The 24,920-nt window shown below is 35.3% G+C and overlaps 1 protein-coding gene across 2 annotated transcripts; it reads left to right on the top strand.

The window, feature by feature from the left end:
- The first annotated feature begins 1,996 nt into the window (after nucleotides 1-1,996).
- On the top strand, nucleotides 1,997-24,591 carry LOC145094138 (exocyst complex component SEC10a-like). Of its 2 annotated transcripts, XM_079032424.1 has the most exons (26): nucleotides 1,997-2,188; nucleotides 5,881-5,953; nucleotides 17,331-17,387; nucleotides 17,486-17,716; nucleotides 17,813-17,887; nucleotides 18,004-18,105; nucleotides 18,217-18,267; nucleotides 18,392-18,497; nucleotides 18,925-19,038; nucleotides 19,174-19,265; nucleotides 19,820-19,985; nucleotides 20,096-20,172; nucleotides 20,830-20,928; nucleotides 21,102-21,192; nucleotides 21,297-21,382; nucleotides 21,449-21,595; nucleotides 21,715-21,768; nucleotides 22,395-22,508; nucleotides 22,676-22,768; nucleotides 22,861-23,007; nucleotides 23,272-23,369; nucleotides 23,624-23,708; nucleotides 23,800-23,858; nucleotides 23,941-24,039; nucleotides 24,117-24,200; nucleotides 24,290-24,591. In XM_079032424.1, exons 3-26 carry the CDS (start codon nucleotides 17,331-17,333, stop codon nucleotides 24,357-24,359), a joined length of 2,397 nt encoding a protein of 798 aa, XP_078888550.1. In that variant the 5' UTR covers nucleotides 1,997-2,188; nucleotides 5,881-5,953; the 3' UTR covers nucleotides 24,360-24,591. The 2 variants fall into 2 exon arrangements, with proteins under 2 accessions (XP_078888550.1, XP_078888549.1); XM_079032423.1 differs by lacking the exons at nucleotides 1,997-2,188; nucleotides 5,881-5,953 and adding an exon at nucleotides 16,670-16,815.
- Nucleotides 24,592-24,920: the final 329 nt, after the last annotated feature.

Genomic DNA, 24,920 nt, shown 5'->3' with positions numbered 1-24,920 from the left:
TTCGGTTTGTTTCACCGAAAGTTTTTGTCTCGCATATAAATACAACCCTCATTATCAATATTCAAGGGTTAGACGATTCCAGACGACATAATAACCTTTTGAAGACTATTTCTGATAACTTTCAATGGTTTCTGAAGATCGGAAGGCTACAAATCATCTCATTCGTTAAGTTTAGAAGATTGATCAATAAATGTTTCTTTTATATAGTTTTGTTTTGTTTTTAGCCATGTCTGGCTAAACCTTAGTTTTCAGTTCTGCATAGACTAGCACTTTTCATGTGATTATTTTATAGATGTGATTTTCGTTTTGTGTTTCTATATAGGTTTTTCAGTTTGAGGTTAATGAATGTTTGATTTTTAATTCTTGTTAGTCTGATCACCTAGCTAGGGTTTTATCATTCCAGTTAATCAATTAATAAAATACGTAATTTTTCTTGTCTACTGGTAAAAAATAATAAGTATCAGATTGGTTCCGTTTGGGATTTAACTCTAGTATAAACTAAACAATCATATCTCTACGCTTCCGAGCTTGTAAGAAGTATTGGATATTGTTGGGAATTTTACACAAAACGTAATGCATTTTTCTGATTTAATTAAGAGCTTGTTTAATTGGATAGTAAAAAGTTAGGGTTAATTCAAAGAGCTTGTTTTGGATAACTAATTTAGGTAAAAGAGATTATACTAGAGCTTATTAGTTTTTCTCAGTATCAACTTAGATAGAACACATCTCAAATAACCAGATTTGAACTGATTGCATGATTAGGAAAGTCGCTGCAGAACTGAAATCGTTATTATTATATATTGATTTTCGTTTAGTTTAATATCACTGCAATTTTAGTTTTTAGTTTAATGTTAAAACCCCATTTTATATTTTTTGTTTGTTGACTAGAATGTGCCTGATATCAAAAGGCATTGACTATTAGGTTGTGTCCTTGAGGATTCGATCCTACTTCCCTGTGTTATATTTTTAGTGCAACTAGCAGTGATTACTTTATTTGTTTAAATCGGGTGTGACTACCATAAACGGCCACTAACCGGTTCCAACCGGTTCCGTTTCAGTTCTACTAGGAAATGTGTTATCTAAGGTGTTCAGTATCAATACCGGTCTGAATCAGACAAGAATCAAAATAACCGAAAACCAGAAATGATGGATTGGGAGAACCAGAAACCGGACCGAATACCACTAATCAATTCAGTTCGGTTCTAGTTTTAGTGTGATTTTTCGGTTAAAAAGCTCATCCTTAATGTTACACATAGGCATTTCTGATCCACATTTAACCACGCTGTGTTGACATGACATCCACTTGGTTTTTTAGATTTTCTTTTTGAAAACAATTTTATAACTCTATCTCTGCTATCCAGGGTTATATTTGTAATTTCAAAATTTTGTATAATTATATTACTATTTTATCGAACCTCGTCTAAATTTCTCAACAAACAACATTATCGATTCCTATCTTAAATTTCTAATCACTTCAAGGAAACTCTTTTGATCTTATCAAATTTCATGGTCATGAAACAATTGAATGGCTGAAATTATTTTAATCTTATCAAATTTCATGGTCATGAAACAATTAAATGGCTAAAATTACGGGTTTGGTATTTTGACATTAAATAGAATAAAAAATATGCAATGAAATGTTACAAGTAATTAATTTAAATAATAGAATTCCTTAAATATTAAAAGAGTTTAGTTGAGGTTTAAATAACTAATAGGGATTTATTTGAAAATTAAAATAATAATAGGGTATTAATTGTCAAAATGGGAAAAACTTAAACAAATTAAATAGTTAAATTATTTGAAACTAAATAAGATAAGTAGAGGGGGTATTTTGCCACTCCCAGAAGCATCAACAAGTTCATAGAAAACAAGAATGAGGTAGGAACCATCAAACTTTCGACAGTTTAGGACCAAAACGAAAAATTCTAGAATTAGGTTTAAATACTCAGTGGTGTACGTATTCAGTCATATCCTCCAAGTTTATTCCGTATTCTCGCCTCTGATCGAATCCCACTGCAAGTTGATTACGACCCTATATCGATTTTACGCGTTCAATCGAGAGAAGCAAACTTGAAATCAGAGAGGCAGAAAGATACGTGTGAGAGAATTGGAAGAGAGATACGGTCATACTATACGGAGATTGCGTGGCCTTGGATCGAAGCAGGGGACAACGATCGACATTAATCTGGTAAGCTTCTTCTTCTTACGTACATGATTCAATCTATTCCTCGATCATGTATCCTGTTGATATTGTTTGCTGTACATTTCTTTCCTTCCCTGATCGATAGATCATGCATCGTTTTCTCTCATGTTGGAAGCACGTTCTGGAGTTGGTAAAAAAGAAAGATTAGCCTCTTGTACTTGTGTCTTAATTCCTTCCCCTGAAACGGTTTTGCTGTTGGCTTCTACCTTTCTTGTTCATTGCTAGTTGGGTGCTCCAACATAACCATTAATGTCTAGTCATGGAATAATTAACATGCATCCAATTTCACGATTTAATTATTTTCTCCTAGCTTCTGTTTCTTTCTTTTCTTTCTTTCTTTCGGAGTGAACAATTAATTTTATGCAAGTTTTTGTGCGATTTATCTATTGTGAAGACCTTTGCTGCCCTTGAATTCTTGCTATATACAGTTTCTCGTGCATGTTAGGGTCGCTATCCCAAAACTTGTCTCTTTCTTTTGTTACGCATGTACTTCTGTCCATATATATAACTTTCCCCGACATTGGTTATTGGTACCTAGTATTCCAGTCATGTAAACCCGTTAGTTGTTTAGGCATGGATGTTCTTTTCTGTCCAGCCCTGTGTATCATACTGTTCTTTCATGTCCAGCAATATACATACACACACACACTTTTTTTTTCTTACTCTCTAGTCATGAAAAACACCAAGAATAGTTTGTTAGTTCATGCATTAGTTAAATGTTTTTATTGCTATACCCTGCTGTCATGTGACTTTACTTCAAATTCTTGCCATGTTTTACGAATTCTGTACTTGTGTTTTGCTGCCAAACCTATTAATCTTGCTCCTTATTAGCATTGATAAACCAAGCCAATGAGTATTGTTAATTAAGTGCTGGAAATTAGTGGACATAATGCCCCTAAAAGGCCACACATGCGAATTTTGAACCAATATGAGCCTTATTAATTTCACTATCTAATTCATACTTTCAACGCCAAGTAGCTAAATGACTTCTGCTGAATATTAGAATTAATACGATAGGGTTCTAAGTATGTGGAATCTTTTATTATGTACATGACCGGTTCATTGGTTTTTAATACTTGGGACGATATAAGAAATTTTATACTCATATATAAGTACTATACGATAGACAGAACTTATATATAAAAAATTTATAAATACAAAAATGCAATAACTTTATAATCAAACAAATAATACAAACAAAAACCTATAAAAATCACCTAAAATTTAAAACAATGTCTTCATGCATTTTTTTTAAGCAAAAACGTCTCTTACATTACAACACTCAATATTTTGTAAATAGATGCTTATTTGCAACCAACATATTAGGGAACATATTCATTCGCCTTGCATACTCCATTATTTGAATAGATGGCCGAAGGACTTGCACCTTTGTATGTTTCATCCGATAACATTTTCTGCAAAATTTGTAACTCATTAAATAAACTTAATCCATCGATATCAGATTCTTCACCATTTGTAAATTGGACTCAAGAATAAACAATATTTTTTAATTCATCATCAACTAATGAAACTAATCTAGACCACTCAAACAAAAAACCAAATATGATTTAAATTGTTGTATTTGTTCAAATTTACTTTTCAACCGAACAAGAGTCGGAATGTGAGATCATTAGAATTTCTAACATTTTGATTTCTAACAATAAATTTATTCATACACCCTTGTAATGGATACAAAACTATGACTCCCAAATCACAGAAACATAAGATAATATTTTAGAAAATATCGTTAGAAATCATATCTAAAGCAAGCAGCCAGAAGTTTTACCTGAAGCAAATCTCAAAATTCAGACATAAACCAACAAATATCAAACTAAGATGAGAAATCAGACCTTTAGACTTGATCGAACTCAAATAGGTCCTTTTTACTGTAATCAAACTCTAGACAGGTAGAAACCTAACTCCTGAAACAAACCTCAAAAGTAAGAAATTGAACCTTAGCAACTAGTATAGGGAGAAATTAAAATCACATTAATAAAAATCAAACTCACCCAATAACCCAAGTCAGTTGATGAGAAATTAGAAATCGAGATTTCTACTATAATTGAACTCAAACAGGTAAAAATCAAACCACAACCACTATCCATAAAAACCAGATTAAGAGGTGAAGATTGATGGCAGCAGGTTTAGAAAAAAACTAGAAAAAGATTAAGAAAAATCAAACTCACCGAAATCATTTCAAGAGACATTAGTTTGAAAAATCCAACAAGGCCTTGGATTTCTACTTTCATTGTCGTTTGCCCTAAGATGTTTGCTTTGGTTAATAGTTAATTGGTTAAGAAAATCGAAAAATCTGAAATCGAACTCCAACTTCAAATCTGAAATTGCAATACTTTGATTTTGAGATTATTAAAGGGGTGTTTGGGAGTGCTTTTTGAACTCTAAAAATGCTTTTATATAAAAGTGTTTATTGACTTATTGTAGTGGTAAAAAAATAGTTTTTTTTAAAGTGTTTGGATCAACTTTTATTGTGAAAAAGCCAATGAGCCAATAAGCTAAACAGTGTTTGGTTTTAAAACTCATTTCTGAAGTTATTTTGATTAAAAATCTAAAAGAAGTTTCAAAAAACCAAGTTTTACATGCTTTTTAAAAAGTGTTTTTTAAAGCTAACAGAAAAGCTATTTTGAAAAGTGATTTTGAGTTTGCCAAACATTTTTTTTTGACTTATTAGCTTTTTTAAAAAACCAATAAATCAATAAGCTATTTTGAAAAACAATCTCAAACACCCCCTAAGAATTTTAGATGGTCGATTAAGTGCTGGAGTAGGTTTAAAGAGAATATAATGAGAATAATTAGTAGAAATAGGATGTAGAAGGATGGTAAACAGATTCCCAATCTCTCCAACTCGATTTAGACTTTAGTGCCTTAAAGGGCTCCTCGATCTCTGCATCTCAAAGGTTTTTCTTTGGGTGATTCTTAGGTTTCAATTATTTGGCGCTCAAGAAGTTCCGCTCTCGCCTCTAGAGCCAAACGTCGACTGCCTTCTTGGCTTCTTGGACTAAATTTGTGGGCCAAAGTAATATACATGCAATAACTTAGTGGACTTAATTTATGCCCCTTTAGTTTGATGTCCTGGACCTTAGCCTAACTTCCTCATGTATTGGGTCGGGCCTATCGACATAATCCATAAAAGCTTATTAAGAAGTTTATAAATTTTGAATCATGATTACTATTACAAAATTTTGATCAATAACAAGAAGAATATAATAATCTAAGCATTATCATCACAACAAGGGTTATGTTATCAAAATTATAATCTAAGTGTCAACCTGATTATATTATGCCCATGCCATTTAATACTTTTGAGTTTTTAAGACCACAATGAAGCTTTGATTATTAAAATATAATCTAAGGTATTTCCCTTTCTCCTTGAGTTCGAGGGTTCAAATCTTGTCTGAGACATAGGTGGATTTAGGAGTAGTTTAGGATTATATTATATTTGTTGTTCAAAAAAATAAAACAATCTAAGGTGGTAAAGCCTTAACCCGATATAATTATAATTGTATTTAAGTTTATTCGACAACTAAAAGAGATCATATGGACCGTTATGATCATAAACACAGAAAATAAGCAAATGTTAACTTAATTAGTTGACGTAAACTAAACAAGATGTTATAGGGTGTTGAACTTGAAATTAATAAAGTTGTAATTGGATATAGGGATTCATTGACGAGCTAGCTAGAGAGGCACTACAAGACTTTGTGTAGGTGAAACCATATTGTAGAGGCTAAGGTGAGTACATAGATTTTCCTAAACACGCATCCTCTATAAAAACAATTTGTTTTATTTGCTATGTGTTATTCATGTATTATGTTACTATACTTCTACGTGATTTTATGTGCATGCAATCTGTTAAGATGTTTTACTATATCTTATGTGGCATATAAAGTTGTTAAAGGGTTGATGTGTTAAATGTTTTTAAATATTTTATATAACATGTTAAGGGGTTATAAAGGGTTGACGTGTTAAATGGTCTTATGTGACATACAAAGTTGTTAAAGGGTTGACGTGTTAAATGGTTTGTGATTTGTGAAAAGGTTTTTGCTTTTTGAATAGGGTTTATGTATAAAAATAGTTGTACTTTGTGAAAAAGTTTTTTGATTTGTTAAAAAAGGAGTGCTTTGTGAAAAGGGTCTATGATTTGCAAAAATGATGGTGCTTTGTGATGATGGTTGTACCTTTCTATTCTTAACCTATGTGAAAAGGTAATAGTCGAGCAAGGAAAAAACCATGGTCTTTTTTTTCATCACCTTCACAAAACCATGCACATCGATTTTTTTAAGGAAACATACAAGTTGGGTTCAAGAAGGAAAAAAGGAGAAATCAATATCGGGTGGTTTCTAATGGGAAAATGAAAAAAAAAAAAACAGATAAACCTACTATAAAAAGTTCTAATGGGAAAATGAAAAAAAAAAGTTTTTGACACTGTAGCACAACGAAATTTGGTCACTTTACACATTTAGTCACTCAAGTTTTTTTATGCACAATTAGTCACTAAAGTTAAGAATGACCGTAAAATTAAGGGATCGAACCAAAATTTATCCGGTTTATAGGTTAGATTATAATCTAGGTGACTTTTTTTAATTTTTTCAAAATTAAAAATCAAATCTAAATCAATATGGTTTTTTTCCTTAACTCACAATCATAATATATCAAAAAAACACTTTGTTGGAGCTTCTGCTCTAAAATCTGTTCGTTTATTCCCGCTGTCGTTCTCCACCTCCAATGACGCCTCATCTCCAGCGCCACCACCTCCCTGAAACGCCTCACCTCCGATGCTCTCTACCACTACTCGGTACAAAAAAATGTCAAGTTCGAATCTAAAATAAACACTTTGCCCTTCACCTTAGTATGTGAAATTGAAATTGATGCCCACTTGAACTTCGAATCTTGAACCTTGTTATATTGTCGTTTGATTTTGTGCTTCTTTTCCCAAATTGGAAGTATGATAATAATTTGAATCTCGTCTTTGACGCGTTGGCAGAAAGAGAGACAAGAAAAGCAATTTTTTATGAGAGATCTAAACCCTAACCCAATTCAAATCACATTTCCGGAGCTAGATTTCCTAACAAAATAAACCAAATGTCGTTAAGATATCTAACAATCAATTGCAAAACCATGACATTTTAAATCAAAGATCAAGAAGATCGAAATCTCATGGTCGAAATATAGATTTTAGGGTAGAGGCGTTACTTAACATTGTGATCATACTCATAGGCAAAGACTGACGATAAGATGAAAAGAAAGGATGCGAAGAGTGCTGCAATGACGGACCAAGACGACGGTGATTGGACGAAGGACCTGGATAGCCGGCTGAGTGATTGGATGTAATGGCGATTGCTCGGATGTTGTTTCTGCGTTCTATCTGCACAAGAGTTCCACTCTTTTTCTCTACTTTGTGTATTTTAATTTACTTCCAAATCGCATAGTCAACGATGATAAAATAAACAAGTTTGTGAATAAAAAAGTTATTTTTGGTTCAACAACATAGTTTTCTTCCTTGAAGGTGTTGTGCATAGGTTTTAACCTTCACCGGAGAAAATGATGTGCCTTGATGTGGGGAAATGAAGATACTATTGGTGCCACATCTGTAAATTTATCGGTTCTTCTGGTACCAGGGAACAAAAAGTGTAATTGACACGTAAATGATAACTTTAGTGCCTAATTGTGTATAAAAAAAACTTGAGTGACTAATTGTGTAAATTGGTCATACTTTTTTGTGCTATAGTTCCAAAAACCCAAAAAAAAACCTAAAGTTTAATGGCTTAATTATTATGTTTTAAGCATAAATGACAAAAATGATGATGTTTTTGTAACTTTGATGGTTAATTAAGTCGAAAGACATTTAAAAAAATATGAATTTAGGGTCAAAATAACAATGATAACATTCTAATTTATTTGTTTGAAAAGTTCAACTAATTATATCAATACAAAATTGCCTATTACTTAATTAACCAAATTTTAAATATTAAAATTAAGGATACCAGAAAGAATTTTATAAAAACTCTACAAACTGGTTGAAATGCTAGTGTAAATATATGTTTTCTAAAACTAGTTTATAAGCAATCTTTTAATTGTCAAATATCATAATTAAAAAATTCAAAAAATAAACTAAAAATTTGCGCAACGGCATAACATATTTATCTTTTATATAACATTACATAAATTACTGAAAATAATATTTTTATTATACTAAATGGTTAAAAAGTATATGTCATATCAATTGCTAAAATAAAACAATATATCTTGTAACACCCCAAAAATTCAAATAAAAATTTTCATTTAATAATTAAAAATCACTACCATATTTGTTATTCAAAGATTTTATTACATAAACACATTGTCCAAAAGATCAGAGTATCTAAACAATAAGTGCGGAAATATTGGAGAGTGCACACTTCGCCATCAAGCCCGACCCTTGCCCTTAGAACCAGAAGTACCTGAAACATCCAACAAAACTATAAACATACACTTAGTGAGTTTCCTAAAATACACAAAACACAAAACCACAAAATGCCATGCACATATACATATAAATTTTCCATGGACTCCCTCCATGGTCTTCAACTAGGATGCCATGGGCTACCCCCATGGTCTTACATCCAAGGGCCATGGGCTCCCTCTCATGGTCTTACCAAGTGCCATGGGATCCCCTATGGTCTTCACATAACTTAATACATACCAAATAACAAAACCATTAAATCTCATGTCAGGTAATGGGCTGGCATTGGTGCCTTCGACCCATTGGTGTAGTGAGAAGACTCACCTCAGTCTTCTAAAAACAATAGTTGCTCGACTACCAACCCAAAATCTCACATTGAATAAATATATAAATAGCCCTAATTAGGATTATAACTCAACCTAATCAAAGAGCCCAAAATCCTAAGTCCAAGTCCCTCCATAATGGCCCAAAGGTCATTCCTTCACTAATGGGCCTAGCATCAAAGTCCTATCTATATCGGGCTACAAGGCCTAATAGGCCCAATCATACCAACAATGGCCCAAAGATAAATTCAGGCCCAAACACCAGCAAGTCCAAACCCAAAACCATTAAGGCCCAAAGGTCTGAAGTCCACCGAAGGCCCAAAGCTTCCTGAGAGGGTACGCCCATTGTACCTCGTATGCACGCTTAGCGTACTGGGTCAAGGGGCTGTACGTGCAACGTACAACATAGTACGCCTAGCGTGCGAGCTTCATTGCATCCAACTCCATTAAGTCCTTAATGCATGAAGACTTTTCGCTCAGACTTCAGATCTTAGACGTTTTAAGGGTCCTAAGGCATAAAGTTGGCAACTTTATGCATTTGCATGCCATATATGCTCCAAACAACCCATTCTATCTCATTAAGACCTTTCCAACGGTCTTAACTCACGCATGGAGCCTTAGAAGTCATCAAGATTGAATTTTTATGATATAATCAGCCAAAGGACCTCAAATCTCTCTTCCTAACCTATGGAGTTGCCCAAACTCCTAATAGAGGATTTATGGACTCAAAAAAGAACTTCTAGAAAACCCAAACTTAATAAACAACATGGATAAGCAAGGAGAAAGCTTTTTACCTTCTAAAGCTTCCCAAGATACTCTAGATGTAGGATCCTCAAGCTCTTCCCACGTTCAAGACTTGAACACCACTTCCTTATTCTTGAAAACCCACAAGAATGGCCACTAAGAACACTTTAAGACACAAAACTCACTCTCTCTTGCAAAACTAGGGTTTTAGGACAGAAGGAGGCTATGGAGGCTGATTAGGGTTTAGTCCAAATGATATAAGTGTGCTTAAATAGTGTCCAAGCCAAGAAATTAGGGTTTGGTCATTGACCACGTGTGCCCCGCGTACATGCTCGTACGCCTAGCATACAAGCCTCGGCCACCTGTTGCATGCTCACGCGTACACTAAGCGTATGCATATGCACCCTCAGCGTATGCATATGCACCCTCAGCGTACGGAGGGTCCCTTTTGCCAAAAATGAAATACTTTGAGGGTGAACAATGGAATACCTGGATTTGAGTGTTACAACTTTCCCACACTTGAACTATAGTTCATCCTCGAAGTCCGTTGTCGCAAATACATCTGGGTAATGCTCTCGCATCTTGTCCTCCGGCTCCTAAGTCCATTTCGAGGCCTTCCGGTGCTGCTATTGCACCTTTACTAGCTTCAACACCTTGTTACAAAGAGCTTTAGTTTTTCTATCCAAGTCTGGAATGAGATTCTCCACATAGTTCAGGCTCCTATCCGCCTGAATATCATCCAATGAAATAACTGTAGCCTTATCCAGCTACACACTTCTGGAGCTGAGACATGTGGAAGGTATTATGGATCTGACTGAGCTCATTAGGAATATCCAACCGATAAGCAACCCGTCCAACTCGGGCAGAAATCTTGAATGCACCAATGAATTGGGGCCCTAGCTTGCCCCTTCTTCTGAAACCGGATGGCACCTTTCCAAGGTGAGACCTTCAGCAACACAAAATCTCCCACCTGAAACTCGAGATCCGATCAATGTCGGTTAGCATAGCTTTTCTGACAACTCTGCGCAACTCGCAGCCTGTCATACACTTACCGAATCAACTTGGTGGTTTTAAGCACCACTTTAGTGCTTCCCATGACTCGATGGCCAACCTCCCCCCCCCCCCCCCAATAAACTGGAGTCCTACGCCTCCGACCATACAATATCTCGAACGTGGATTGGTCAATACTACCATGATAACTGTTGTTGTATGAGAACTCTGCTAGTGGAAGGTGAGTATCCCAACTCCCTATAAAGTCTAAAACACATGCCCGAAGCATATCCTCAAGAGTCTAGATCATCCGCTTGATCTGCCTATCAGTCTGAGGGTAGTAAGTTGTGTTGAAAAGCAACTGAGTACCTAACTCCTCATGAAACTTCCTCCAGATCCTGGAGGTGAAACGAACATCACACTCCAAGACTACAGATATCGACACTTCGTGCCTGACTACCACTTCCCGCACAGAGATATCCGCTAACTTCTCGGCAGAGATACTCTCGGAAATCTGAATAAAATAAGCACTCTTGGTAAAGCTATCCACAATAAACCAAATAGAATCAACACCCCGCGATGTCCTGGGTAACTTTGTGATAAAGTCCATGGTGATCTCCTCCCATTTCCACAAGGAGATGGGTAGCGGCTGAATCTTATCGTGGGACCTCTGATGCTCGGTTTTGACATTCCTACAAGTCAAACACCGCTCCACAAACCAAGCAACTTTTCGTTTCATGTAGGGCCACCAATAGATCAATATCAAGTCTCAGTACATCTTTGTGGCCCCCGGATGGATAATAAACTTGGACTTATGCGCCTCTTCCAAAATATTGTGCCTCACTCCCCCAAATGCAGGTGTAACACCGTAAATTTTCAAACAAAATTTTTGACTTTAAATTACCAACATCACATATAATAATTCTCAAAATCTCAAGTGTCGATGTCATAACATATTTCAAAATAGTTTTCAAGTAATTATCAAAATCCAGGATCCTCATTCATGACTCTTTTCTCTTGTGTGTACAATCGAGGTGCCGCTTTCTCGCGATCCTGATAAGAACCTGAAACACATAACACATAACACGGTAAACACGAAGCTTAGTGAGTTCCTCAAAATACCACATACACATATTAGCCATTCGAGGCTATAACTCCGTAGGACCCTCCGGTCCAATGTGTCTCAATGGGACCCTCTAGTCTCATGGCTCGTTGGACCCTCTCGTCCGGTCTGGGTGAGAACCCTCCGGTCTCACTACTCGTTGGACCCTCCGGTCCGGTCTAAGTGAGGACCCTCCGGTCTCATAGTTTGTTGGACCCTCCGGTCTGGTCATAATATAGCACAGTTCGTTGGACCCTCTGGTCTGATCTAAATATCACATATTATAGCATACAACACATATTACACATAAAATGCATAACTCAGGCAAGCACATAAGACCCTCTGGTCACACGTAATTACCACTTTAGGTAAAGTATAGTGAGAAGACTCACCTCGGATGATGAACAGTCCCTATAAACGCTGCTGCCACACACTGGCCTCTAGCTCTGTGCCAAACCCACAATTATCCCAATTAGGAACTAATTCTCAACTCTCGCTCATTAGGTCTAAAGGTAGTCCACTAACCAGCCCATCAATGACCTAAAACCCATTGGGCCTACCAAGGCCCAATAATAAATAGGCTCTCCCGAGGCCCAACTCTCTCACATCTAATGGCAAGCCCAACTCAAGGGCCCAAAGCACACATATATATATATATATATATATATATATATATATATATATATATATATATATATATATAATCCTCTTGTCCAAGACTCTATTGCAACAAGTCCAAACTCCAGGCCCAACACTCAAGGCCCAAAATGAGACTAAGCCCAAAAGTCCACAATGAGGTTACGTGGGGGCGTACCTCTCTTGGTACGCTCAATGTTACTCACGAATACATATTGGCCATCGGGGACACTGGGGCAGTACGCGGGGCGTACATGAATTATGCTCAGTGTACTCCCCAGATTCACTCTTTCTACTCATTTGGTCTTAAACAGTTAAGACATTACCTCAATCCCCATATTTGGACTCCCTAATGGCACTTACTCCATAAAGTCAGTGACTTTAAGCCTTTGCTTGGCTGGAAAGGTCACAAACACCCAAAACACTCACTTCCTTATCTCAAAAACCTCCTATCTCATGCATGGCTTGATTCCAACGTCCAAGATTGGATTTTTGTGACATAACACCACTATATATACTCAAAGGGACATATATTATGCTTTGGAGATCAACAACTCATAAAGCTTCAAGCTTTGGGAACAAAAACCCTAAAATGGACCCAAAACAAAAAACTAGCACAACAATAAGCAAGTTCAAAACTTGATACCTCTGGAAGATGCACCAACAAGAGAAGAACATAGATCCAAAAGCTAGGTGCTCAAGTTATTCTCTTTCAAAGCTCCTTCTTCTTCAAAAGCCAAACACAACAAGTGATCACCCCACTAGATCCACATGAGAAAGCCACCAAGATTCAAACTTTATTCTTTCTGGAGCTAGATCAACATGATTAGGGCTTGGATCCACAAGCTCCAAGCCAAGCAATGCTTCCTCAAGGAACTCCTTCTTCCACAATATGCACCAAAAACTCAACAAATCACCAAAATGCCAAAGAATCACTCAAATGGAGGCTTAGGGTCGAGTTCTAGGGTTTAGAGGGATGGAGGCTGAAGATATTAGGGTTAGGTTATGAGATAAGGAGCTTAAATAGGGTCCAAGACCCTAAAATAGCATTCAGGTCTGATCAGCGTATGCCTAGCGTACATATAGTACGTCTAATGTACTCCGAAGAACATTCGTGACCATCCCTGGTCAGTACGCCCAGCGTACTCCAAAATTACGCCCAACGTACGCTTTTTGTACGCCCAGCGTACTTGGCTAAGCCTGTAAACCTCAAAACTTCTGAAGGCCATAACTTCTTCTTTATAAATCTGTTTCCGACGATCCTTATATCCACAAAAAGGTAACGAGAAGCCCTACGCTTCTATCAACTTTATTCCGCCTGAAGCCTACTTGAAATCAGATCCAAAATTCATGAAAAGCTCGAACCAGCTCCTTTAACAATACATTTGGGCTCTAAAGCACAAACCGAACTCTTTTATCACACAACCTACCTTACCCATGTCCCAAAAAGGCCTAAAACATTCTCCTTTAAAGCCTCAAAACCTTCTCATACTCGGATTAAGGCCCACGGGCCTTAAATCACAAAACAATCTGGAGCAGGATGTTACAATTCTCCCCCACTTAAATTAGATTTTTCCCTCGAAATCGTTCCTTTTCTTCGCATAGATCGAAACAAATAACCCGAGAAGCACAACTGGAAAATCTCTTAACATTCAATGATCCTTCTCCCAAGGCATCCGAAACCAAATAGACATTTCCCAAGCCGAAGAAGGACAGACCCCTTTTTCCGTGAAGGTAACTGCTCTAACTCTCTAGAATTGGAAACTATAGTGGTCTATCTCCCCGACAGACCGCCCATGCAGAATATCACCCTGATAATCGCTCATCGAATAACAGACTCGGATAACACACTCCCAACTCTGAGTACCAGGTCAGCTCCCGACCCAAAGGTTGAACCTCCAAGGGCTACCCCTTGTACACCTAATAAAATGACTTTACAAACCTCTTGCTCACAATAGCTATCTCAGCTCATCGCGACACACAAGTCACGTAGTTCGCTTTACCCCAAGAGAATACTACAACTTATCTGAAATCGTCTCACCTTCGACCCCTGTCGTCTACTAACCACTGATTCCATGCATTTCGCGGTTCTTCCCATACTGACAAACTAACTCACTATGGTCTATTACATCTGATGGAGAACAATACTTCTCAGAATGAACCCATCTACGAATCCGAAACCTCATCTTGCCTACTAAACACATGACCGAATCCAGACTCAAGCTAGATAGTCGAATTCAACAACAAAATTGGAACCACTCAATTCCAATCTGGTACTCAACTCGTGACCCAAGATTCGCAATCCATGCGTACACCACTTCTCCAATTCCCTTCGGTTATGATAACCACGACTCTGGCTGGTGAAAACTACGGCTCCCCGTAATTCCACAGCGCTCTCCCTCTGACCAGTGAAAGCTACGGCTCCTCGTAGTTCCATAATGCTCCCTCACTGCTTGGCGAGTACCATGGCTCCCCACAGTATCACCACACCATCTCGCTGCCTGGTGGATACTACGACTCCCCGCAGTATCACCGCACCCTCTTGCTAACCGGTGAATACTACAGCTCCCTACAGTATCACCACACCCTCTTGCTGACTGGTGAAGACTACGGTTCCCCGTAGTGTCACTACACCCTCTTGCTAACTGGTGAATACTACGACTCCCCGTAGTATCACCACACCCTTTCGTACTAACTCATGGATGTTGTAACTCCCTGCAGCCTTACAGTACTTTCTCTTACTATCCTACGGTCTCATTCTCCAGTCGACGCCACACTCTGCATCCATTAAACCATGTTCCACGGCTAATCATAGACAGATGATCACACACCCATCCATAAATAAACATCATTACTCCTGACGGCTACCGTCATGACAAAACTCCTTTGACCCATTGGTGTAGTGAGAAGACTCACCTCAGTCTGCTAAAAACAATAGCTGCTCGACTACCAGCCCAAAATCTCACATTGAATAAATATACAAATAGACCTAATTAGGATTATAACTCAACCTAATCAAAGAGCCCAAAATCCTAAGTCCAAGTCCCTCCATAATGGCCCAAAGGTCATTCCTTCACTAATAGGCCTAGCATCAAAGTCCAACTCTATATTAGGCCACAAGGCCTAATAGGCCCAATCATACCAACATTGACCCAAAGATAAATTCAGGCCCAAATACCAGCAAGTCCAGGCCCAAAAGCATTAGGACCCAAAGGTCTGAAGTCTGCCAAAGGCCCAAAGCTTCCTGAGAGCGTATGCCCAACGTACCTCTTCTGTACACTTAGCATACTGGGTCAAGGGGCTGTATGCGCAGCACACAACATAATATGCCCAACGTATAAACTGCATTGCCTTTGCATGCCGTATATGCTCCTAACAACCCAATCTATCTCATTAAGACCTTTCCAAGAGTCTTAACTCATGCATGAAGCCTTAGAAGTCATCAAGATTGCATTTTTATGATATAATCAAGCCAAAGGACCTCAGATCTCTCTTTCCTAACTTCTGGAGTTGCCCAAACTCCCAAGAGACGATTTATGGACTCAAAAAAGAACTTCTAGAAAACCCTAACTCAATAACCAACAAGGATAAGCAAGGAGAAAGCTTTTTACCTTCCAAAGCTTCCCAAGATACTCTAAATGCAGGATCGTCAAGCTCTTCCCACGTTGAAGACTTGAACACTACTTCCTTTTTCTTGAAAACCCACAAGAATGGACACCAAGAACACTTTAAGACAAAAAAAACTCACACTCTCTTGCAAAACTAGGGTTTTAGGACGGAAGGAGGCTATGGAGGCTGATTAGGGTTTAGTCCAAATGATATAAGTGTGCTTAAATAGTGTCAAAACCAAGAAATTAGGGTTTGGTCATTGGCGACATACGCCCCCCGTACATGCTCGTACGCCCAACGTACGAGCCTCAGCCACCCATTGCATGTTAGCGTACACATATGTATGCACAACGTACAGAAGGTCCCTTTTTGCAAAAATGAAATACTTGGAGGGTGGATTGCATTGGAGTGTTACATATCTTATATTGTTTTAGAGTTAACTCTTTAAGTAGAAAAATTAATTGATTTAAAAATATAATATGATTGTCAAATTATAAATATTCAAATAATAAATTCTTTTATTCTCTATTAAAACATGCAATGTTTTTTGTTTATCTTATTTTCGGAGGTGCAGCGTCACACACACCCATCACATTCTTCATGCTAAAAGTCACGACGCCACCAAGAACAGGACGTTCTGCTTCCATTTCGCTTACCCGCCCTTGATCTAAATTCTCAATATCAAAGAACCCGAAAAAGAATTCTTAAGGAAAAAATATCAAAATCACCTTCTCCCGTCATGCAGGAGGTTAAACCATTCAACATAATTTCCATATGAAACTTGTTTTTGGTTTCTTTCTACTCGTTCAATGGATATACATCATGACTATTACACATTTGATCATTATCTGATCAAATGATTTCGCCAGTATTTTTCGTTTTCACCAGCTTATAGTAATTGATGTTATTAAGTTTCGATCTGAAATGGAGTCGTTGATCCATGATCAGATAGGAACTCATTGGGTGAACAATTCCGCTTAATTTGTGGAATAGAGGTGAAATCAGTATCAATTTTACGTTGAATTTAGAGTTGGTGTTACCACTCCACAAAATTTCAAATGTATACTTTTTCTATAAATTGTTACCATTTGCGATGATCTAGTTAAACTATCAGTTATTTGGAATCTAAATCTCTTGTTCAGTTCATTCTTCAATCAATTAGTAAAGGCATTTGCGATGATCTAGTTAAACTATCAGTTATTCTGCTTTCTTGTAATAAAGTTACAAAAGGCTGAATGTTAAATGTTTGTTTCTGGATTTTAGATGAAAGAGGCTCGAGATGAATATGAGTCACTTGATTTAGACCTAGAAGATTTCAAGGTAAAGCTTCGTGTTCTGTGTATGCATGACTATGAGTTTATTTGACTAAATTATGTTGTTGTAATGTTCTATTTTTTTTTTTTTTAATTTTTATGAAGGGGGATTTCTCATTTGATGGATTATATGCAAAGTTAGTAAATGGGATGTTGCCAGCTTTCCGTGATGAAGAGATTCACTCAATGGAAGGATTGATAAGTGTTACAACAAATGATGCAGTGCCAAGTGGCAAGTCAGCTAAAGGGCATTCAAGTCCCTTATTTCCTAAAGTAGATGCTTTATTGTTAATCTTTAAGGATTCTTGTACGCAATTATACGAACTTCAGAAACAGGTAATTGTTGACTTTATACTTTTCATACATGTATTTATGTACTACATACACAACACCAGTTTATTTTTCTTTCACAAATTCCCATGTTTATTATAGATTGATGGGAGACTACATAAGCTTAAGAAGGATGTTGTTTCCCAAGACTCTAAACATACCAAGACACTCGGTGAGGTAACTTATTCATCTAACCTTGTTAATTTCTCTTTCTTAAATCTTAATCAACAGTTTGCTTCAATAATATTTATATAGAAACCACCTTTTGGAATGTTTTTTATTTGATCTTTCAGATAGAAAAAGGTGTAGATGCAATATTTAGTAGTTTTGCAAGATTGGATTCCCGTATTTCTAGCGTTGGACAAACAGCTGCTAAGATTGGGGATCATTTACAGGTGAAGTTCATTAGATCAATTAATCAATCAACGCTTCTGATCATTTTCAATAAATGTAACTTTTTCTCAAAATATTTATTTCAACTTTTTTTTTTTTTTTGTTATTACCAGAGTGCAGATTCACAACGCGAGACTGCTAGCCAAACAATGGAGCTCATAAAGGTATATTAAGTTGATTAGGATATATGTCACATTTGACCATTAAATATATAATATTTACCCATATACCCTTTTCAACATTCAGGTTTTAATTACCTTAAAAGTTAAATTTATTTTTGTCATGCAGTATCTGATGGAATTCAACAGTAGCCAAGACGACCTCTTACAACTTTCGTCACTGTTTTCTGATGACAAGCGTGTTGGGGAGGCTGCTTCTATTGCACAAAAATTACGTATGATGACATTCTTTTTACAACTGTCTAACAATATTTCCTTTTAAGTATGTTTTAAAAAGGGTTTATGTCATAATTTAGCATATATGCAAATAAATATATAATATTGTATAAAGTGACTAATTAGTATATATAACTTTTTAGATTATATATAATAAATAAATAGTGAAATGACTAAACGAGGACATACAAAATAGTTGGTTACCCTTCCGGAGATTAGAAAAATAACTAAAATGACTAATCTGCCACGTGGACAAAGTATGCCAAATCAGCACCTGAAACAACATTAGTAGTTGGTTACCCTCCAAAACATTAAAATGACTAAATGAGACATATGAAACAGTTGGTTGCTAAATCATGACATAATCCCTTTTAAAAGTTTTTTATTTTGGAAATTGAATGTTATTGTTTTTGTGTTTGGTTTTAGGTTCATTTGCTGAGGAAGATATTGGAAGGCATGGTGTATCCCTTGAATCAGGGAATGCAACTGCTAGTAAAGGACTGGAGGTTGCTGTTACTAATCTGCAAGAATACTGCAATGGTCTCCAACTGTTATTAAATTTTAAAGTTCTTTTTTTTTTTCCATAAAAAAAAGTGAAAAACCATGATTTTTTTGTTTGTTTTTGTTTGTATCAATAACAAGTGAAGTGTATTTATGGTGAATATATATATGTAGAACTGGAGAACAAGCTGTTGACTCGATTCGATGCTGCATCTCAGAGAAGAGAATTGACTAATATGGGAGAGTGTGCAAAAATCCTTTCACAGGTACTCTATTCTGGACTCTATTTGTTTTTTTTTTTTTTTTTTTCTAACTTATTAGCTTTTTACAAATTTGAGTCATGCTTTTTCTATTAGAGTAACAAATTATTAGAGACATTTATAACTAAAATAAATTATTCGTCTATAATTAACTTACAATTGATTATCATATTACTAAAACAAACTTTTTATTAAATTAAAAACATGAGATTTACAATAAGTTAAGATTGCTAGTTGAAACATAAAGGTTAAATTTATATATATCACAAATTATCATCAATTTAGTATATAACAAAATATTATAAGTAACAAATATTACATTTAACATATCATTTTACAATCAAAAAAACTAAAAATGCACATCATTGAAACGCAAAGGAGCAAATTGTACAGTTGCACATCATTGAATAGTAAAACACCAAATTTGGTGAATGTAAAATTTAAAATCCACATGAAGCATGATCATCATCATCAACTCCAGATAGTAATTATCATTTAATTTAATTATGAATTAGTGTTCTAAAGGAAAATTGAGTAATAATATTAAAATGTGTGTGCAGTTTAACAGAGGCACAAGTGCGATGCAACATTATGTGGGTTTAAGACCAATGTTTGATGTTGAAGTCATGAATGAAGACTCGCGGTTAGTTCTTGGTGATCAAGATTACACGCGTGATTCCACTGAAGTTGACAATGCACTTTCAACACGCTACAGACAGATAATAGGTATGGACATTTATAAAATTTGTTAAAAATTATTATTATTATTTTTTTAAAGTAAAAAATGGGTGTTTTATGTATGGGACTTATAACTGTTATGAATGTTTTTTTTACAGATACTGTCAGAAAAGAATCGGCTACCATTAGGGCTGTATTTCCTTCTCCCAATGATGTCATGTCAATATTGGTTCAGGTAATTGCAAAGATAATTGCCGATATGAATGGAATCTTTTAAATGAATTGTAATGTTTGTTTGGCAAGAAATGGAATAGAGTTCCATAATAAAGATTGAATAGTTTTAAAATTTTCATTTATTAGTAAGCAAATTACATATATTTTGGTCAATTTAGCAGTTTAACCACTCATACTTTGTTTTTTCCCAATATGAAACCATAAAAGTTTTATGGTTTTAGACATTTTTTCAATTTAACCATTTTGACATGATAGATGGTTAATTTGGAAAATTACCAACGAAATTTGATATGACAATCACTCGCATGTCAATGGTTTTCTTTTAATTTGCCTTATCAATCTCAATACATATAATGAGAGTATTTTGGCCTTTTAATAAAAAAAATGAAAGCATGAAATTGATTTCCTTCCACTCACCCTTATGACGTGAGATTTCAAGGAGTTAAATTCCGTTTATTTGGCAACCAACCATGTCATGTAATGGAATCTCGAATTCCAATCCTGTCGGATTCAGCCAGAATCCACAAACCAAATGCCCTTATTCTCCTCATAGGTGTCTATGAAGGGCATATTAGGGATTTTAGGTTCGTTATATACTTGTAACTTGTTGGTGTTTCGCCCTTTGTAACTAACTCACTTCATGTTGTTAATGTGATAGAGAGTAATGGAGGACCGAATTCCAAACCTTCTAGAGAAGCTATTAGTAAAACCATCTCTATTAAATCCACCTCCTATGAAACAAGGTGGCTTATTGCTAGTAAGTATACTAACTTACTTGTCACATTTGTTTCTAGGCCTATTTTTCGTGATGAGGATGAGGATGAGGATGTGGAGGGCATCCCCGTCTTTTACACATTACACATAACACAACACTATACACAGTTATATACTTTTTTTTTTTTTTTTTTTTTTTTTTTTTTTTGGTTTCAGTATCTTAGAATTCTAGCAGTGGGATATGAGAGGACCCAGGAACTTGCCAGAGATCTCCGCAATGTGGGATGTGGTGACTTGGATGTTGAAGGTAATCGATTATAGTTTTAGTAAATTTGAATTTATGGGATCTTTGATATTTCTTGATGAATTCATTATTATAAAAAAAAAAAAAAATTGAATTTATGGGTATAGGACTAACAGAAGCTCTATTCCTTGAGCACAAAGATATCTACCTTGAATGTGAAAAAGCCTCCATGAAACAACACTACAAAGCAAAGGTATTTTAAAAATACCTCTCTGTTTCTCTCTTAGACATGAATGACATCATGAATTACACGTGGCAGATTGAGGAACTGATTGCTGAGGGACAGATTCCATCAAGAGGAACTCCAGTATCATCTTCCACCCAACATATATCTGTTACAGTGGTAAATGAGTTTGTGAGTTGGAACGAAGAAGCAATTTCAAGATGCAATTTGTTTTCATCTCAGGTAAATTATGTCTATGTCACATTAATGCACATAATTGGAGGGGGTGTTTGCCCCTTTTTTATGTTACCTAATATGGATAGTGATACTTGTAATTGTTTTGGTTGTTTGTGTTTATATAGCCTGCGATTCTTGCAGCCAATGCGAAAGCTGTGTTTAGTTGCCTTCTACAACAAGTAAGTTGTGAATATAAATACTATAATCATGGGGGTTTAACATAACCACAAATTGTGAAATTATTTTTTATTGACAAAAGGCTCAAAAAGATGCAAAAGAACTGAATTCTTTTTTTCCAAAATCCCAGAAAATTGTGAAATTGTTCATATTTCGCAGTTTTTAACAATTTCACGATAAAATTTGCTAACTATGATTTTTTTTTTTTAATTCTCTAAGGTTTTTTGTGGTGGGGCCAATAATAAAGCGAGTTCATGACTCACAACTGACTAATAGCGAGATCGGTAAAAAAACATGGTCAATTTGTTAAAAGCCATATCATATGGTGGTCATCTTTGTTAAGTTTTAAAATAAAATAAAATATAAATTATTTATATATATTAAAACATTTATAATGTTTAATAAAGTTGTAAAAAAAAGATGTCAGCACCACATAGTTTGAATACATTTTGCCTTGTTACCGGTTAAAACCTTCTCCAATTGTGTAATTGTAAAGACAGTTACATGTTTATAAGCGTATAATGTGACATTAAAGCCTATAATCAAATACATAATACATTATATATGTGGTTGTTAAACTAATTATGAATAATAAATATCCTTTTGTTTCTATTTTTCCATGTTTTAGGTTAGACAATATACAACAGAAGGACTTGATAGAGCTAGAGAAGGCCTCAGGGAAGCTGCTTCTATGAATCAGAGGTTCCATTTGGGTCGAAAAGTTGCTGCTGCACCTTCCGCTGTAATTCTCCCCTATATATATATATATATATATATATATATATCATCCCTTAATTACACACACCTACACACACAATCATAACTACTTACATACATACATACATACATACATACATACATACCTGCATGCATGTATGAATACATACACAAACAAAATTTGACATGTAGGCAGAAGGTGCAGCTTCTGCTGGTGAAACAAGTTTTAAATCTTTCATGGTTGCTTTACAAGCTTGTGGAAGCAGTGTGGCTATAATTCAACAGGTTAAATCTAATATCATTGATCACTACTATTTTATTTCCCTTGTTAATTAACATCTTGAATTGTAAAAACCTAATCTGGATTTTTTTTTCAGTATTTTGGTAATACCATTTCAAGGCTTTTGTTACCTGTGGATGGTGCACATGTTTCTTCATGTGAGGAAATGGCATCAGCTATGTCCAGTGCAGAAAGTTCTGCTTGTAAAGGCCTCCAACAATGCATTGATATTCTAATTGTTGAGGTCTGGATTATAACTTTGTTTATACCATCGAAAGATGAAAATTAATAGTCAGGGTAAATTGGTCGTTTTCATAAATTTAACAGAATTAGGAATCAAACATTGAAAAAGATTCCATCAATTGGATCTAAACTGCAAAAATGACCATCTTTGCAGTTTACTTTTGTATATAATATAAATAAGTAGGTGTATGTCTTTTAGAATTAAATCTTTATTCATTTCAAATTTAAAAAAAAAAAAAAAAAATGAGTGAATTGTGGAGTGTAGGTGGATCGGGTGCTTTCAGCTGAGCAAAAGCCGACTGATTACAGGTCAGCAGATGATAATCTCATGGCAGATCATCGGCCTACAGTTGCATGTACAAGGTTTATATTCCTTCCATTAAATAAATAAACAACATTTTATATAAAACAATTTTCACTGCTATTATAAGAAAAACCAAAGTACAAAAGTACAATGCCTTAATAAAAAAATGGAAATTATTACGAAAAAACCTTAGATTTTGCCCCTTTTTATTCTGAAAAATATGAAAAGTTTGTTAACAAGGATAATATCACGATAATAATGCCCTTATCTATTTATATTCTTATAATAAATTACAATTATTATTAATTAACAGAGTTGTAGCATATCTGTCGCGTATGCTTGAATCAGCATTCACAGCACTAGAAGGTCTTAACAAACAATCTTTCCTATCTGAATTGGTAAACACAAAATTTCTCCCTTGTTTCGTTGACTTTCTTCTCTTCAGATGTTTGACTTTTATAACCACAATTAATTACTTAATTTATATAGGGAAACCGCGTGCACAAAGCAGTCACAACTCACTGGCTCAAGTTTTCTTTTAATGCCAGGTAAAATACAATAATAATGCTATAATTAACAAATCAATCAAAGTACATTTGTTTAATTTGCATTTTTTTCCTCTTTATTTAGTGGAGGACTAAAGCTTAAACGTGACATCACTGAATACGGGGATTTTCTACGAAACTTCAACACTCCAACTGTTGATGAAAAATTTGAATTATTAAGCATGTAAGCTAAATTAACATTTGTTTTATATCTCTCTTTATGTGTTAAATTACTAGTATGACCTTCTTGATGATTTTCAGCTTGGCCAATATCTTCATTGTTGCACCTGAAAGTTTGGCAAGTCTTATTGAGGGGACACCAAGCATCAAAAAAGATGCCCAAAGGTAATAAATATGTCATAAAAAGGTATTTCATAACATTTATAATTATTTAATTTAATTATTGTGTTTGTTTTTTTGGATACAAATTTTAGGTTTGTTCAGCTTAGAGACGATTATAGAAGCGCGAGACTCGCATCCAAGCTGAGTTCTGTTTGGCATTAACTCAATACTTAAAAATTAGCCGCTATAAAGTTATGATAATTAACAAGTGCTTTTTTATTTTTATTTCATTTGTAATTTCTTAGCGGCTTGTTTTGGGTTTTAATTTTATTAAGTTTCTTGGGTGTATGATTGGGACATTATGTTGTACGAAAGTAATTGCTTGCGCACATTTTGATTTAATTATTTTAAGCTATATAAATTACCAAACCATAGGTGAAAGTTTCAATGGAAACTATTCATAACATTCGTATCTGAAGGTTTACTTGGAAATCATTTACAACTTTCGCATTTGGATATCCTGGTGATTCTCAAGTTTCCAGATCACAAAAGTCTCAATTTTCATCCTAATATGGATGCACGTGATCATATGATTAAAAGACATTGAAAAAACAGGCAAATTTTTACACATTTTTAAATCTTTTCACAAAACGCATTCCATGAATGCAATAGCTTTTGACATATAGTATTTCGACTAGGTACTCACATCGTAAAATAAATCACAAAAATGAGAACATATACGTATAACATTATGAGACATGTGTTCTTGGCAATGAGGTCACC

The sequence above is a fragment of the Lactuca serriola genome, chromosome 3 (genome assembly GCF_051521515.1).
Source record: "Lactuca serriola cultivar US96UC23 chromosome 3, Lser_US96UC23_V15, whole genome shotgun sequence".
NCBI classification, from domain to species: domain Eukaryota; kingdom Viridiplantae; phylum Streptophyta; class Magnoliopsida; order Asterales; family Asteraceae; genus Lactuca; species Lactuca serriola.
This window is presented reverse-complemented; position numbering and strand designations above follow the sequence as displayed.